The sequence below is a fragment of the Telmatherina bonti genome (genome assembly GCF_933228915.1).
Source record: "Telmatherina bonti genome assembly, chromosome: 6".
Classification (NCBI taxonomy): Eukaryota; Metazoa; Chordata; class Actinopteri; order Atheriniformes; family Telmatherinidae; genus Telmatherina; species Telmatherina bonti.
The window spans coordinates 22457172-22473573 of NC_136624.1; the positions used below are offsets into that span (position 1 = coordinate 22457172).

The 16402-nt window shown below is 37.8% G+C and overlaps 1 protein-coding gene across 1 annotated transcript; it reads right to left on the reverse strand.

Annotated features, from left to right (window-relative positions):
• Positions 1–4775: 4775 nt before the first annotated feature.
• LOC306757621 (potassium voltage-gated channel subfamily A member 3-like) lies at positions 4776–6317 on the reverse strand (the record flags this gene model as incomplete). The annotated part of the gene is made up of 1 exon (XM_079242730.1): positions 4776–6317. The coding sequence occupies one exon, from the start codon at positions 6315–6317 to the stop codon at positions 4776–4778; it is 1542 nt and encodes a 513-aa protein (XP_079098856.1).
• Between the last annotated feature and the right edge of the window lie 10085 nt (positions 6318–16402).

The following is a 16402-nucleotide window of genomic DNA, read 5'->3' on the forward strand; positions in this document are numbered from 1 at the left end:
CTGCCTTAAGCAGCATTGTCAAAGGGGACCAGCTGTAGAGCTGAATGATTGTGGTTTTTGTGTGTGTGTGTGTGTGTGTGTGTGTGTGTGTGTGTTTGTGTGTGTTTGTGTGTGTGTGTGTGTGTGTGTGTGTGTATTTCTACACCATGTATGCAAGCTCAATTATTTGCCATGTACAGTTTGTGCTAGTATTTCTGTTTTGTGATCCCATAGCAGTGTCCACTGAAGCATGGGAGCTGTGATTGTCTTACAGCTGTGCAGGACTCAAGCATGCTCATTCATATTCACACACACACATCAAGGGTTACACAAAGGAACAATGACGCAGATGTATATGTTATTGTGTTAAAAAAAAAACAAATAACACATGTAAGACAGTATATGTCCAAATTTCGGTCCCTTCTTTAAATGCTATAGCAGATTTATATGCTTGTGTGCATGTGTGTAGGTGTGTGGTTTTTTTTAAATACCTATAATGACAAAGAAGTGTCATGATTATATAACCAGGACAAGGTGCGTTTTAAAATGCTGTAAATTGCAAAACAAGACATTTATATATAAATGTTCATGTAGGAAAAAGTGTGTTTCCCTTATTTTTTCTAAATCTAACCAATGAAGCTTATTATCATAGAAATTTCCTGACATGGAGCCAGTTACCATGTAACAGCTTTATTCTAACCTAATTTTTATCTACACAAGGAATTATCACATTGAAGCGGCTATGGGTATGAGACATCCATTATAGGACCTAATCCTGCAGATATATTGGATATATTGAATAGCCAATATGAAAATATTCTGAAGGGAGCTAGTGAATCGTACTTGGAAAGGAGTTAAATTTGGAAAACATAATGTCAGCATTGGTCATTTTAATATATTAAACTGTCTGACCCCTAAAATGACAAATGACTTGTTTCCCAACAGTTATTTAGCTGCCTGGGATCAATTTAATGTTTAAACATTTCAGTTTATTTACAATAAAAAGCCGAAACTTGAGTCTAATTCCTGGATATATGGACAAAAAGCTGCTTTTAAGCAGGTTATGAGTTATTATCTGATCAATTATTATCGAAAAGAAAGACAACTTTGTGACACTGAATTTGGACTTTGAGCTCAACACAGCTCACTAAACAAACTGTTGTTAAGATGAAATGGATTGCAAACACAGTGGTAATCATGTGTTCTGAATCAAATCACGTTTTATGAGATTCACAATTCATTGCACTCCTTTTTTATGAGTGTCTTGAACAGCATCCAGGCTTTTTTTTTTATAAATTGTGTTTGTGTTCTCAATAGGATAAATAGGCTTCATTGTAGATATGATTGATATATGTTACCAGCTTTAATTTGCCCTTTCTGATTATTAGACTAACACGTTAACTGCTTATAAAAATTCTTACTTCCTCACTGGCCAGAACAGATGAAGACAAGCTGAACCGCAGGTGTTTCTTACAAGCACTGCTGTTGAGCTATGTAGGAGATGATTAATGATTCTGGGTAGTTTGCGGGCACCTTTTCATTTTCACTGGTTAAAAATACATTGAAGAAGGGCTTTATCTGCAGCAAGGGCGACAGAGGATATGGTACGACTCAGCATGTCTGAGGCAGAGCACCTGCAGTTGGACACATGGTATCTGGTCTGCAGGACTGAACTCTTTGGAGATCTATATCTAGAACAGAAGATTCAGCAAAGAAAAAGCTCACTAAAGTCTATAAAACTTCATAGAAGAGACCACAGGAGATTTCCAAAGTGGGGTTTAGCCTGGTCAAAGCCCTATATTCTGCAAAGCACCTTTTCATATCCATTTCTTAGCTTGTTCAAAGTCAAACAAAGTGTAAATAAAGAGTCCCCCCCCTCCCTTGGCTTGGGCTCACAGCCTTTAATTCCCTCTGTCTCATAGGAAATAAAATAATGGGTCATATTAAAAACTTCTGGTCATAATTTACAGTAGTTTTCTGACCTACATGACAAATCCCAGATGAGTGGACTTGCTGTTCAAGGACAGAACATGATTCTTTTTCAGTTCATAGTGTAAAGACACTAGTAGTAATAATACCAGCAAATCGATAAATGTCTTATAGCTGGGTAGTACTTCAAACATACAAATATATTCTGCCCTGTTCATATGGGATGGAACATAGATTAGGAATACCAGTAAAACTAAGTGATCAAAATCTCATATTATTTTTCTATACTGGACAGCGACTGTGAATCCATGTTGCATTAAAATTGATTAGACTGTATGTGTGTAGGGCTTAATTAGGGTGTCCAGTTAGGGAGATGTTTTTCTTCTGCTATCCACAAACTAAAAAGGTTTACAGGGCAGCTTGAGCTAGGTGTAAATCTATGTCACAGGGAAAACTCAATTAAAAAAATTCCAGATTGATTTCAACACTGGAGGATGCGGTGCAAGAACAGTACTACCAAAACCAGTTAACCATACAGGACACACAAAGAATCATGTCATTTCTCTGCTCAATTTAAAGCTGCAATAAAGGTGATAACTGTAAACTTAATTAAAGTAAATAAAGTAATAACAGAAGACTAGGGGACATGACGATACCTTCAACAAGCTCAAAGTATGAGCAAATAGATTGACTATAAAAAAGAAAAAAAACCATAGTGAATAATTTTTTTTTTAAATTATGTTTTGTTGGTATCTATGTACCTGTTTGCTTGCTACTTTATTGTGTAATTACAATACAGTTCCTGGTTTGAAAAAAGTTTGAGGAGTTTTGTGTGAAGATGCAAGTTTCCCACATGCCTAGAAGCATTTTCTACAACTACAGTCCAAAAACATGACTGATGACAATTGGGACAGTCTCCAGGTCCTTTGTTACTCTATGTAAAATTGGATGGTATCAAAAATGGATGAATAAAAGAAAACTGAGTATTTATGGTCTTTCAATTTAAGAGAAGTCTTTTTTATTAAATAATTTTATATGTATATATATATATATATATATATATATATATATATATATATATATATATATATATATATATATATATATATATATATATATATATATATATATATACATGCTTGGTCGTGGCTGCACATACTTGTATTCAACTCCTTCCTAACAGTAATATCCCATCTGATCCACCAGTGGGCAGTATTTATCTATTTTCGGGAGAAATAGAATGTGTAGTTCTAACAATGTGAATATAAATACTCTCAAGAGAGCAGCCAGCGTAACTGTTGAAAAATGTTTGAGCTAAAAAATATGACAACTCATTTTTATCTTTTAGAGAAGTGTTCACAAGAAGTCAATTAACTAAGCTGAACGTTTTGTTAAAAATCAAAAATTGGTTACTTTTCTAAGTTGATCTGAAATTTGAGGCTGATTACATTTATAGGTTCAGATGATAGACAAGATATAATTCTATTGTATAAACAACTCAGTTTTGTCCAAGAAATTAAGAAATTCATGAGCAGCATTTCCATTTTAATGTAACATTTGCAGGCCAGCGTATCAATATTGTAAGTCATTTTTAGACTCCTTTGAATTTCTCTTTTTCAGTTGTTTTTCCCTCTTTTATATCAGCTTTAAAGCTCACATGCATCTGTCTGCTGGTGTGGATGAAAGGTAACTGACGTCAGATCTCTAGTTGGCATGCCAACTCAGAGAATGGGGCGCATGTCTGAAGAACAGAGCAAAGACTATTTCACTGAAGGGAAGCAGGGTCGTAAAAATTTAAGCTACTGTCATACATATCGGCAGTGTGTTCAGGCTGCAGGCATATTAACTCTAAATGTGAAAACAGACTGATTGATATACGACTTTAAAAACTTAGATTCACGAATTCATTATTGTTGACAGACTATATCCGCTCCAATCTCCCCCTCTTTCACCCCAAGGACAATAACGAACATCAACCACAGTTGGAAAGTTTTTTGGAAGATGCACCACAACGCCACGGTAGCATTCGAGGGGGTTGCCCAGGAAACCACCGTTGTCATGGAGACTGCATCAGAGGGCGGGTTCAGTGAAGGGCGGGGATCAGCTGCACGCTCTTTCCTCTTTCATCCAGGCTGTTTTCATGTTGTCATCACTACGCACGTGACCCCAGATGCCCCACATTCCTGCTACTCGCTTTAAACAAATGACACTATTGACAATTTGACCCGGGATCCCTTCACTTCTCTTTTATTTAATAAAGATTATATTGGTATTTCTGGATAAAAATAGGCTACAACTTCGCAAAAATATCAATTTATACTTGATGATAGGCATTTCCACGAACACATCCTAACAAGTCTGCAAAGTTCCAAGTGTCGACAGGTTATAATGTTGTATATAACCTAAGCAGGCAGTTCTACCTTAGTCTACAAGTTACATCATTGTAAAACACAGTTCGTTCCACAAAGCACAAGACGTTGTTTTTGGTTGCTGATAGACTGAACATAGCTTTTATGCTACACGTGTATCCCAATCATGAACACCGACAACTTTTTCGCATTTAACGCGTTATAATATCAAGATATGTAGACATGATGCGGCGTTTCACACTTAAAAATATCTGTTTTAACAACGTACTTACGTAAAATTGTAATTGGTTATTGTATTTATGAATTGCTATCAGCTTAAAGTACAGCTGATATTGGCCATATCAATAAAAACATAAATGGAAAATGCCTTGTTAAAGCGGATATTTGAAGCGTTCAGCCACAGATATGGACTGACACATCACATCTTGGCTATATAAAAATATTATTATTGGCCCATTATTTCTCCATCCTTCACAAATCACCCATTAAGGGGTTTATTTACACGTCTGTGAAGATCTTCTTGATGTTTACGCAGTTCTGGTTGTTTTCTGTGGTGAAATTGGGCTGTTTGATGCTCTCTTGTATCACCATGTACTCTGACTTGCTGAGAGATGAGGAGCTGCACGACCTCCTCAGCTCCTCTGGGGGAAGATGCTCGCAGCTAGCTGCGTTCAGGTACTGCTGGTGCTCCTCTCCGTCGGTCTCTCGGTGGTAAAAGTAGTTGAAATTGGACACAATCACTGGCACAGGTAAGGCAATGGTGAGCACGCCCGCTATTGCGCACAGCGACCCCACTATTTTGCCACCAATAGTCACTGGATGCATGTCCCCATATCCGACAGTGGTCATGGTGACCACTGCCCACCAAAAAGCATCTGGGATGCTGCTGAAGCTGGATGAGGGGTCGTCTGCCTCTGCAAAGTAAACCGCGCTGGAGAAAAGAATAACTCCGATAAAAAGAAAAAATATGAGCAAGCCCAGTTCCCTCATGCTGGCTTTGAGAGTTTGTCCCAAAATCTGAAGTCCCTTTGAATGTCGTGACAGCTTAAAAATACGAAAAACTCTCACCAGTCTGATCACCCTCAGGATAGCAAGGGACATCGCCTGTTGGCCGCCGTTAGTTTGCCTCTCTGCCAGCTCTGTCCCCAGAGTAATAAAGTAAGGGATTATGGCCACTATATCAATGATATTCATTATGTTTTTGGAGAAAGTGGTTTTGCTTGGGCAGGCAAAAAATCTGACCAGCAACTCGAAGGAGAACCATATAATACACAGCGTTTCAATCACAAAGAAGGGATCTGTGAAGGGACTTGGCACGTAGGGAGCAGTGCTATTAAGCGAGGGTGCCACTGTGGCGATGTCTTTTTCGTCCCGAAATTCAGGCAGAGTCTCCATGCAGAAAATCACAATTGAAATTAATATTACCAGCACTGAAACTATGGCAATTCCCCTTGCTGGCCCAGAACTTTCAGGATACTCAAACAAAAGCCAAACCTGCTTTTGGTATTCATTTTGGGGAAGTTCGCGCTCCTCCTCTTTTATAAATCCTTCATCTTCACGGAATTTCTCCATGGCCTCATCCCCGAGTTGGTAAAACCTGATCTCCTCTGAGAAAATGTCAATCGGGACGTTAACTGGTCTCCGAATGCGCCCTCCTGACTGGTAATAGTACAGGATGGCGTCAAAGCTCGGTCTGTTCCTGTCGAAGAAGTACTCATTTCTAAGTGGGTCAAAGTAGCGCATCCTTTTTCTGGGGTCCCCCAGCAGCGTGTCTGGGAACTGGTTGAAAGTTTTAAGTTGCGTTTCAAATCGTAAACCCGAAATGTTGATGACCACCCTCTCGCAGCATCCCTGGCGGCTGCGCTCATATCGATCCACCGACAGGTGAGGCGCTGAGAGCACAGTGGACTCCTCTAGCATGTTTTCTACCGTCATGATGCCCTTATCCACTTCACCATAACCCCGGCTGTCTTTTGCCTTCCCTTGTTTGTCCCCAGCTGATGAGGGCGATTGGATCACGCTGGAGTAATGGTCATCCATACAGGTGGTTTCCGGTGAGGGACAGAGTGCGCCGCGCCACTCCCAGCCAAAGCACACAGCTTTGGAGAGCTGAGACGGACGCCACTTACATCTTTAACCATCACCTATTTCTGCTTAACCACACGCTGAAGCGGTGAACTCCTCTCTGCCCCTACCCCCTTCCTCAAACACATCAACACCCGCCTCCGGTGCGCATATGTCTGACATACGTCCACCACCCGCCCCATCGGAAACCAACTTGACACTTAACACCCCCTTTTAAATCAAAACACAACGCAGAATCACGTCCACACCTGTTTGATCCCCGTTACACTCTTGAGCTCATTCAGATACCTATCTTTATTTCTCTCTTTTTGTCAAGAAATAAGGAAATGCAACAATTGATCCACATCGTATGACGTTTACCTCAATTACAGATTAAAAGATCAGAGAGTCTACTTTGGCTCTAACATAAACATGATGTCATTAGGTCACTCGTTACTGTTTTCTGTATAAATTGAGCTAGTCTATTTTTTTTTTTTTTATGTGATTAGACACAACTCCATTGTGAATGACAAAATGCCCCCCATCTAAAGCACTGGAAAGAAGCAGAACATGAAGCATTTTCTGTCATCCTTCTTGTTGAGGGGGTGTTGCTCTCCATGGTGCTGAAAACAAGCGCGAACCAGCCTGTTAATCAATGCGCGCTCCTCTCAACAGCACTGAGCTGATCACGTGCTTGAATCATGTTTGTGTTCATCAAAAGATGCTTCCCCCCTTTATTGATCAAACAAAGGAAAAGCTCCAGAATCCGCCTGACCATTTCCACTCCAAAATATAGCTTGTTTTGTCTCCAGGTGTTGATGGAATCGCACCAAAGAAACGTCTCAATGGTCGGTTTTCATTAAACATGTGATAAGTGAGGAAAACGGAAAAGGAGTGTTTGTAATTCACTCTGACAGGTTTCATTAAGCGAGTTCTCATGTGTCTGCAGCTTAGGATCATCACTGTTCAGCATTACTTCTGGATTTTGACGTACAAAAGTGAATGAAAAATATCTGCTCAGCTTCTCACAAAACATGGTAGGATTTGTGCTTAATTATGAACATACTTATAAATCCTCTTACAGAAAACAACAATGATCCAAAAAACAAATATAAAAGTATATAGGATAGGAGAAAAATCTACACCTGTAGAATCCAAAAGAATAGGTTTTTAAAAAAGATAATACAGAAATGTCATGACTGCAAGCTTTTAACCATTTCAAAACAAAGCAGAATGAAAATGCTAGTGAAACTATTTGCTTTTCAATTTCAGTTTCCTCATTTCTGCTCTGGTATCTGCGTATTTTAAATTATATACAGATATGACATAAAATCACTAATGAAGGTCAAGTCAATTTGTTGATTTCTGTTATACATTAAAAATAAACACAGCAGACTAAAGTCTAAAAAAGTATGAAAACACTTTTTCTAGGAACTCAACAAATCCAAGTTGAAATTCACAATAATTTGACCCATTTAATCTCTTTCCCAGTTATTTTATGTTTGTGAGACTGCAAGTTACCAACATTTCTCTACGCTCATATTGCAGGATGTCTTCCTCTGTCCTTCGTATGATGAAATTTCAGTTCTCTCCTATTTTCTTTCAGTCTCATCTTCTCACTGCAGCCCAGCAGTGAAGTGACCTTTCACTGCTCAGTTAGATCCAAGTCTCTTCCTATTATCCACACAAACTGAAACTTAACCTCTCATGATACTGAATCTCCTAAAGAGCATTTCACTTGCCACTAGTCTAACACAGAAACTCTCCAGCAGCACATAACAGCAATGTTTGTCCATGTGACTGGCATAAAGAGATGTCACAACAAATGGGCAGAAATCATGAGATGAGGACATATCTTCTACTTATTACCTGTTGTTTAGTAAAGGGCAGTGTTCAGCGAATGTTAAACAGTTGTGTTGAAACCTAACTGCTGTTTTATAGATTATTTCTGATCGAACATGACAGATAGCAAAGTGAAAATTAAAACTTGTTGCACAGTATAGGTGCTGACGTGGGACTCAAAATTTGTTACCTTTTGTGACAGCTCATAATGTAACACCATTAATCGCCCCATATCACTCTTATATTGAATCTTATTTTTCTACAGTGAGACTTCTACAAAAGTTACACATCACGCAAAACAACAGCAACTTACAAATGGAAAAACTGGCAAATAACCTTTTTGGAGCCTTAAAAATGTAGCACATTCATCAAAGCCTTGAAAATGATAATACAAAATGTTATCATGGGTTGGACGGTGGCATAGTGTAGCACTACAGTGGCACAGCAAGAAGGTTGTTGGTTAGGAGCCTGAGGTGGGAAAAGTTTGAACAGTGGTTTCTCTGTGTGGAGTTTGCATTGGGTTCTCTCTGAGCACTCTGGCTTCCTCTGACGTCCAAAGACATATATGTTAGGTTAATTGATTACTCTAAAATTGTCCCTGGGAGTAAGTGTGAACTCGAACGGTGGTTTGTCTCTCTGTGTTGGCCCTGCAACAGACTGGTGACCTGTCCAGGGCGTACCCTGCCTCTTGCCCATCCATTCAGAAAATGGATGGATGAAAATGTAAGCATGCTACAGTTTCAACCAGCAAATAGAGGCATGTGACCATTTCATAATGTGAATTTGGATAAGTGAAAAATTAAGGGGACAAAACTTTGTGTCGACTAAAAAGTTTAACATTTTAACTGAAGCAGATTGGCATGTCTGATCTGCCTCCTGCCACCTCACTGAGAAGATAAATGTGTTTCAAGCTCAGAAAATAAAGTCATATAATATAAGATCAAGTTTACTGAAAACACATTTTTGTATATAAAGCATTTTAGATTTGTGCAACAAGTTTTAGAATAAAATTTTTTTTTGCAAATAATAACTTTGACAGGGGAATCTTAACATCTAAATGATCTAGTAATTCATCATTACAATAAAAACAAACAACAAAGTGATAATAATAATCATATAACTGCAAAGGTAATTGAAAAAGGATAGAATTTTTTTTTTTTTTTTTTTTTTGGGTGATTTCTTTAAATCAATAACCTTTCATGCAAGAGTACTGATCATTTACAGATACCGGCAGATATTTTACAAAGTCAGCTGACAGAGTTGCAGTAGACACTGGGTTTGTCAGTCTAGGCATCAATATGGGCATTGAATTTCTTCTCCGCTTAATTTCAAAAGTCAATGAGTAAAGCACACTGTTGTGAAATAAAGATTCATAGATTTAGACTGCTTAACTAACCTTGCAGCTGTCTGGTAATGTACAGGTGATTTTAGTTGTATCTCAACTCATTCATGCCTGTGTATTTATTTGTCACTAAAAGATTATCCCTTCTAACAAAAAATAAATAAATAAAAAAATAAAAAAATAAAAAAAACAAATGAAAAAAATATGATGCCTTTAATAAAACCTTCCATGGTTGCAAATCAATAAGCATGCTAGTTTTGTCTGAGTTTTCATCACCATGGCAACCACACATCAAGTGCTTTGTAAAAAGACAAGAAGTTAAGCTGAAGAAATTGCATAATTTGCAGTCCAACTAGTTGACTGGAGACTATTTCTCACATTCCCGCTGAGTTGCAAACATGCTACATATCAAGATTAAAAGGAACCAGCCAGTCTGTTTGTGTGTCTGTGAGTGTGAGTGTTGACTGCAAGGCCACTTATCAAACACAGAAGAATTGGCTCAGTAGGAAAGCAACGATAAAAAGCTTCAACCTTGGACGGACGAAGAGACACTTTCATTTCATGACAACACTCATTATCAAAGAGTTTAAATATATATATATACACACACACACACACACATATATATATATATATATATATATATATATATATATATATATATATATATATATATATATATATATATATATATATATATATATACATTTATATATATATAAAATATTCTAGCTTGCAAACAGCTGACACATTTGCTCAGGACTTGATTCCTGATTCAGAGTATTGTTTTGATGTGGTCTGCAGCTGAGATGAACCCCGAATGACAGGTCGAGTAAACATCAAAATAAGTCTTTCTGAACACCTCTGCATGAGTGAAAGAAGCTCTAAATACAAATTAAAATATCTATCTTCCTGTTGTGACTGATAGAGAGGCAGAGAACGAGACAAGTTTCAGAGGTGATAAGAGAACTTTTTCATCTTTCACCATGATTCAGTTAATTTATTGCTACTTTTAAAGTAAATTAACAAAATTCTGCACCCACTGACCACACAATGTTCATAAACAGAATTTCAGTCACACAAGAAGATTCAGGTAATTTTCTCACCACTTTCTAGCCCATTCTGTAGTCTGCGTACTGAAGAAAAAAAGGACCTTGTATGTACCCAAACTTCTACAGCTGGAGCCAAAGATAGCTTTTTTTCTTTTTTTTTTTTAAATCTCTCTGCGATGTTCAAAAATGACTAAGAAACCCAAGATAAAAACCATCATTTTAACTGACAATACAAATGACATTGTGTGTCTGGTCTGGAGGGGTGGAGGCCATTTGATATAATAATCCTTCAACAAAGATCATAACTATCTGATTCATTCTTCAACACTGTAGATAGTGTCAGACAAAAACAATGTGGTTTCCAACAAAAACGACAGAGCCTGGACTGCTCTTTGAGTAATGATGTGAAAGCCTTTTTTGTGACTGTTGGGGCTGGCTCACAGTCAAACATTGGTGGATCAATAAGGATAGAGAGAGAAACCAGCAGCTATCGATCAGATGTCCATCAGCTGTGATCCCTGTTAATGCAAAATCATTATGCTTTCACACTGCCCACTGTCACAAATGGCAGGAGTCAAGGTGAAGGCCAAAGTTGTAAATAATACAGCAACACATTTCTGGACACAGTTCCAAGTAGCTGAGGTCAAACGAACCATTTAACCTGTGATTGTGGTTTCAGTTTACTGTATGTGGCCTATCTAAATCCAACAGTCAAATTCAGTTTAAATAACAAAGTAAAGAAATCTAATGAAATTTTTTAATTCCTTACGAAACTGTTTAGCTTAATTTTGGCAAACACACAGATGTTATGATCACCTTTCTATGCGGTTTCCTTTGTGTGTAACATTAACAGCTGCAGTCCAGTGAAGTTTTCGCAGTATTGCAACAAAGTCAAATGCACTTACAAGCAATTGTTCAGTAGCACTTAACATTACAGCTCAATAATAACATGGTAAAAGTGTAATAACGTCATGGTAATACACATGTATTATTTGTAATTACCTTGCAATAAACTTATAATAATCTTGTTATAATTGGGTGCTTACCCTGTTGTTACCAAAGTAATGACCAGGTTATATCCTGATATTAACACTCGGAGTTTAATATTGGTAATGATAGACTTGAACTGAAGTCCTAGGGTAATAAGGACCTGGAAACTACAGCAATGGTCATGGATCATTTCTGGGCCAGAGATGGTGACCAGTTTATACCTGAGATTCTCCGCTGGACATCAGCTACCATGATGGTTACTGGACCTTGTTCATGGAAAGAGCTGTGGTCTGCTCTTAATTCGTTAATAAACCTCTGGGCTTCATTGTTGTCTGACGTCTCCTTCTTTCATATGTGTTTCCTGCCCTGGTGGGCTACCTTGTGAGGTATTACCCCAACAGAGCCCATAACATCAGAAAAAGTCACTGCAAGTATTCAGTGGTAGCTTTTCTTTAAATAAAGTCTCAAGAATGGTCTGAAAAAACTGCTAAATATAGTGGCAAAATTTTTACCATAAGTGTGCATCAGAGTAATCAGTGTGTTTGGAAATTCTGAGATTAAATGTGTTAATTTTTAGTAATGCATTAATTTTTCTATATATGTACAGCAGTCTCTTAAAAATGCACAAAAAAAAAGAATTGTTTGCACTGAAACTTAATCCTCTAACTGAACTGATGTACGACAAACACCTCTAATTAGCATCATCTGACCTTCAACACAAAGCCTGTCAAATATGAATTTTCATCAATGCAGGGCGCTAAACTGGCTTTGGGGAACAGTTGTGAGCAAAAGTCACATATGCCTCAAGGGTGTGACAGAATGCCATGCAACTACAAAGAATTACAGTGCCTGATATGGCATGAGGCGTGATCCATGTGTCGTTACTATTCCAAACCACATCCCTGCAGTGAAATGTGAAGGTCATGGGCAAGGAGGGGCATATGTTGGGGAAAAGATCCAGCTTCTTGGATTAGAGATCCCTGGGGAGAATGAGATCTCTGGCCCCTGTATGATTTGCTGTCACAGTAACGGATTGGTACTGGCCAGGTAGACAGGCTCACCCTTAGCAATACTGTATTCCTTCATGTTTATTACAGAGTAGCTGATTTTTAAATATAATGAAACCAGAGGCATGGATTTGAATTTTAATAAAGACTGATGAGGATTATGGACTGAATGCAGTCCTGTATTTGGCATGATTAGAGACAGAGACATCAGTTATTCCTCATATGCATATTCAACAGGTCACCATTGTCATATGATCATGACTGTCTGTGGAGACAAGAAACAATTATGATTTTATAAGCTTTCATTTGACTTTATTTTGAACAGCATCTTACTGTATTATATCAAATGACCAGGCTTGCACCTCCCTACAGAAGACAGCCTGAGAGACATCTTTGAAGTGTGAACCACAGTTTGTAAGGAGCAGATGGGCTGACGAATGCAGCTCCTGACTGGTTCTGTGTGCCTGGCTGCCAAATCACAGTGAGAGATGATAGAACGGCTCATATGGGAATGTAGCAGGCAGCAGCAGGCTGGAGAGGAGCAAGAACTCCACTGAAATCGCTGTCACAATAAACAACACCACACATATGCTTATTTTAATTTTGTTCTTCACAAATGCAGATGCTCTTCTCTTGTTTATCTGACAGTTTGATGCTACTGAGATGGGAGAACGTCCAAGTATCTTGACACAAGAGTACTTATGGAAAACATAGTTTAAACCATGACAAATACATATTCATTAAAACCTGGAATGTGCATACACAGTAGACTCACCAACATCTCAGTTAAATCCCTAAAATTGTTTGTTAAAGAGGAGGAATAATAATCAATAGAAATTTACCCATTGTACAGCCTGACTGTCATTTAGAGGGAATCGTGAATTTCAGTGAAATGCCCCTCCTGAGGCAGTCTGACCTTTCCAGGGAAGCTATTTGGGAAGAATCCACAATGTGTGTCAGGTTAGAAGAATGCACAGAAAGAAAAATCTTTAATATTTTAGGTGTAAACGTTCAAGATCTTGAAATCTGCCTTTAAAAGTGTTTGGTATTACAATTACAGAGGTTTCCAATGCTTAGTAGAGATCAATCCTTATGATCATAACAATAAACATAGCTTTTGCAAAACACTGATGAAAAACAACAGCCTTGTTAACATTTCTGTGTAGCTGCTCTTGTTACATTCTTAATGCTGTTGTTTTCATGCAAACACGCTGAAATAATTAGTAGAATTAGTGAAAATCCAAAGTAGGCCTACAAATGTTTGACAGATGTTTTCCATGTGTTTTTCTTTGCTAATTAAATCCAAACAGCTTTCCACTGCTTGGTCAAAGGCCAGTAATCCAGTAGTTTTTCTTTTCTTTTCTGTAAAAAAGTTTGATTAACTTATTCAAGATCTTGCCAGGTACAATCTGACCACTGGTGTAATAAAACATCCATTGCCAAAATAGCGTTTTATAGATCAATTTACAAAAAAACAAAAAAAAGGAAAGAAAAGAAAATCCTTAATTAGATTTGGCATATTGTGACAGATTCAGAGTAATCACAATCAGCTTAAAGAGGCACACTTTGCTGTTCAAAATTTGCCATAATGTAGCTTTTTTCTTTCTCAATCCATTGTGCAAAAGTTGGAAAATTTAATTGACTGTCACAAACAATCAAACGTTATCTCAGAATTGGTATTTTGGAAGATAAAGAAAAAAATCGCTTCTAATCATCCAGCTTTACAGTCATGTTAAACTAATATCAGTGTGCAGACATATGGTGGTGTGATTTTCATGGTATTTAGAAATACCTTGTAGTAACCATGGTAACCACTGTGAAAACAGGGGATCCTCCCCAATGATGCAATGGGAATTAGCCAGACCAGTATTCCAGGCTGTGAAATTAACTCACTTAGATTAAATTTCACAGCCCGCTGCCTACTACACCCTGCTCTACTTCCACATGCATGCAACTCTCTTGCACTCCCTCACTGTAATGCTTTGATACAAACATAGGCAAGAAATATATGCAAAGCAGGACTGGAGATGTTCTAGTCATTTGACTTGGTGCGTAACTGCAAATAGAGTCGTGCATGTGACATAACTGCTATATACAGAGCAGTATGAACAAAGAAATTACCTTGCCCAAGTTTTACACAAATGACATCCCTGCCACTGGAGTTAATGATGTGTCTCTTTACTGTTTTCCAATCAGATGCAGGTCTGTAGCTCCAGGTTGACAAGATTCTCATTATACTCCTGTTGCTTGATTCACTGTCTCCAACGGCACGTTGACAGAAACATCATTTACTGTAGTCTGACACCCGCCGAACCTTGTGATAGGGGTGCATAGATAAGAAATCTCAAAAGCAAAAACACATTTCCTTCAGGACAGTTGTTTTTTTTTTTATCACCTACTGGAATTCATGTAGAGAAGTTTAATCATACCTAAAATTAGTGTAACACATTCAGATGAGAAAACTAAAGGAATAACCTCCTTGATGACTCATACAGTTTGAAATATTCCTTCCAATGTTTCGACTAATGATGCGCAACGTTACTGAAATGGCATCTATACTTGCCAATCACTGCTTTGAAATTAAGTAATAATTTTGCCAATAAGCAATGAAAAGGTCAATGTTGCACTTCCTTGTGCCAAATTTCAAGACTGTCAGAGGAGGTAGAGGGTCCTGCATTCTTATAGAGTAGATGCATCTCAATTCCAATGGAGACATTGGAATGGTTTGAATTTAAAAAAAAATAAATAAATAAATAAAAAAAAAGCAACACTAACATTATCTTCAAAGTCCATACTAACCCTCACCTTATAATGTGTTTAGCCTCAAATGAATGAAGTTATTTCAAAGTTTAGTGCCATCTTTAGCTTCAGATCACAACAAACACAAATACTTTATCTACTGCTTGCTTCAAGTTACTTATGTCTGCTGTGTGACAAAACTTATTCAATATTTTTTTGTTGTTGTTGTTTTTACAACGTGAAGACTACAGGATTTGCAGCACCAAAGCAACTGCTTTTCTTTGCTACCTTCAGTCTTATTTTCAAGTTAATCTTCTTTCAGAAAATATATTGATGCTCCTGCTACACGGCACAATCAGAACCGAGTAGGCAAAACACAGCTGTTGTTTATTGTGCAGCTGCATATAAGAAGGTTAGCTTGGATTATTTGAATATCTTTTAAAGATAATTATGTTGTGATTTAATATATACTAAATTAAAACTAATGCTCTTGTACAGATGAAAACTTGTTTTTTTTTATTGTTTGTAATTGTAGATTTAATATTGCTACATTTACATCGTCCCAGATATATTTTTTCCAGTTGTTACGTGCATCATCAAACTTGTCATCCCTGTTATCTCCAGGTGGTTCTAAGTAGCTGAAGTGGAGATCTGCCTAGCCTGGGATCTATTGGCTGGTTCGAAATTCAGATGCACCAATCAGCATCAAAGATCACCCTTTAAAAGAGCAGCACCTGGAGGCCATCAGGCTCTTCCTTCTTTTGCTTGTGTCTGTTAATGGCATGGTGGAACAGGTACGTGGGGGGGCATGAGGACCAGGTAAGTTGGGGCGCCCTTTACATTTCCACATGTAGAAAACAATGTATAGACACACTAGGGCTAGAGGCTGTTGCCACCCCTTGTAAATGTTTTGGCCAATCTGGTTTTTAGATCAGTTAGATAGGAGTTTATTTGGTTTTCATTTTGGTTTACAGATACAGTCTGAGTTAGGCCTCGTTTTGTTTTATTGTTTTCTTTGATTTTGGCACAGCCTAAATGTCCCATCCTCTCCCACAGGTTCCACAATCCTGCCATATCCAAGACCTGTAA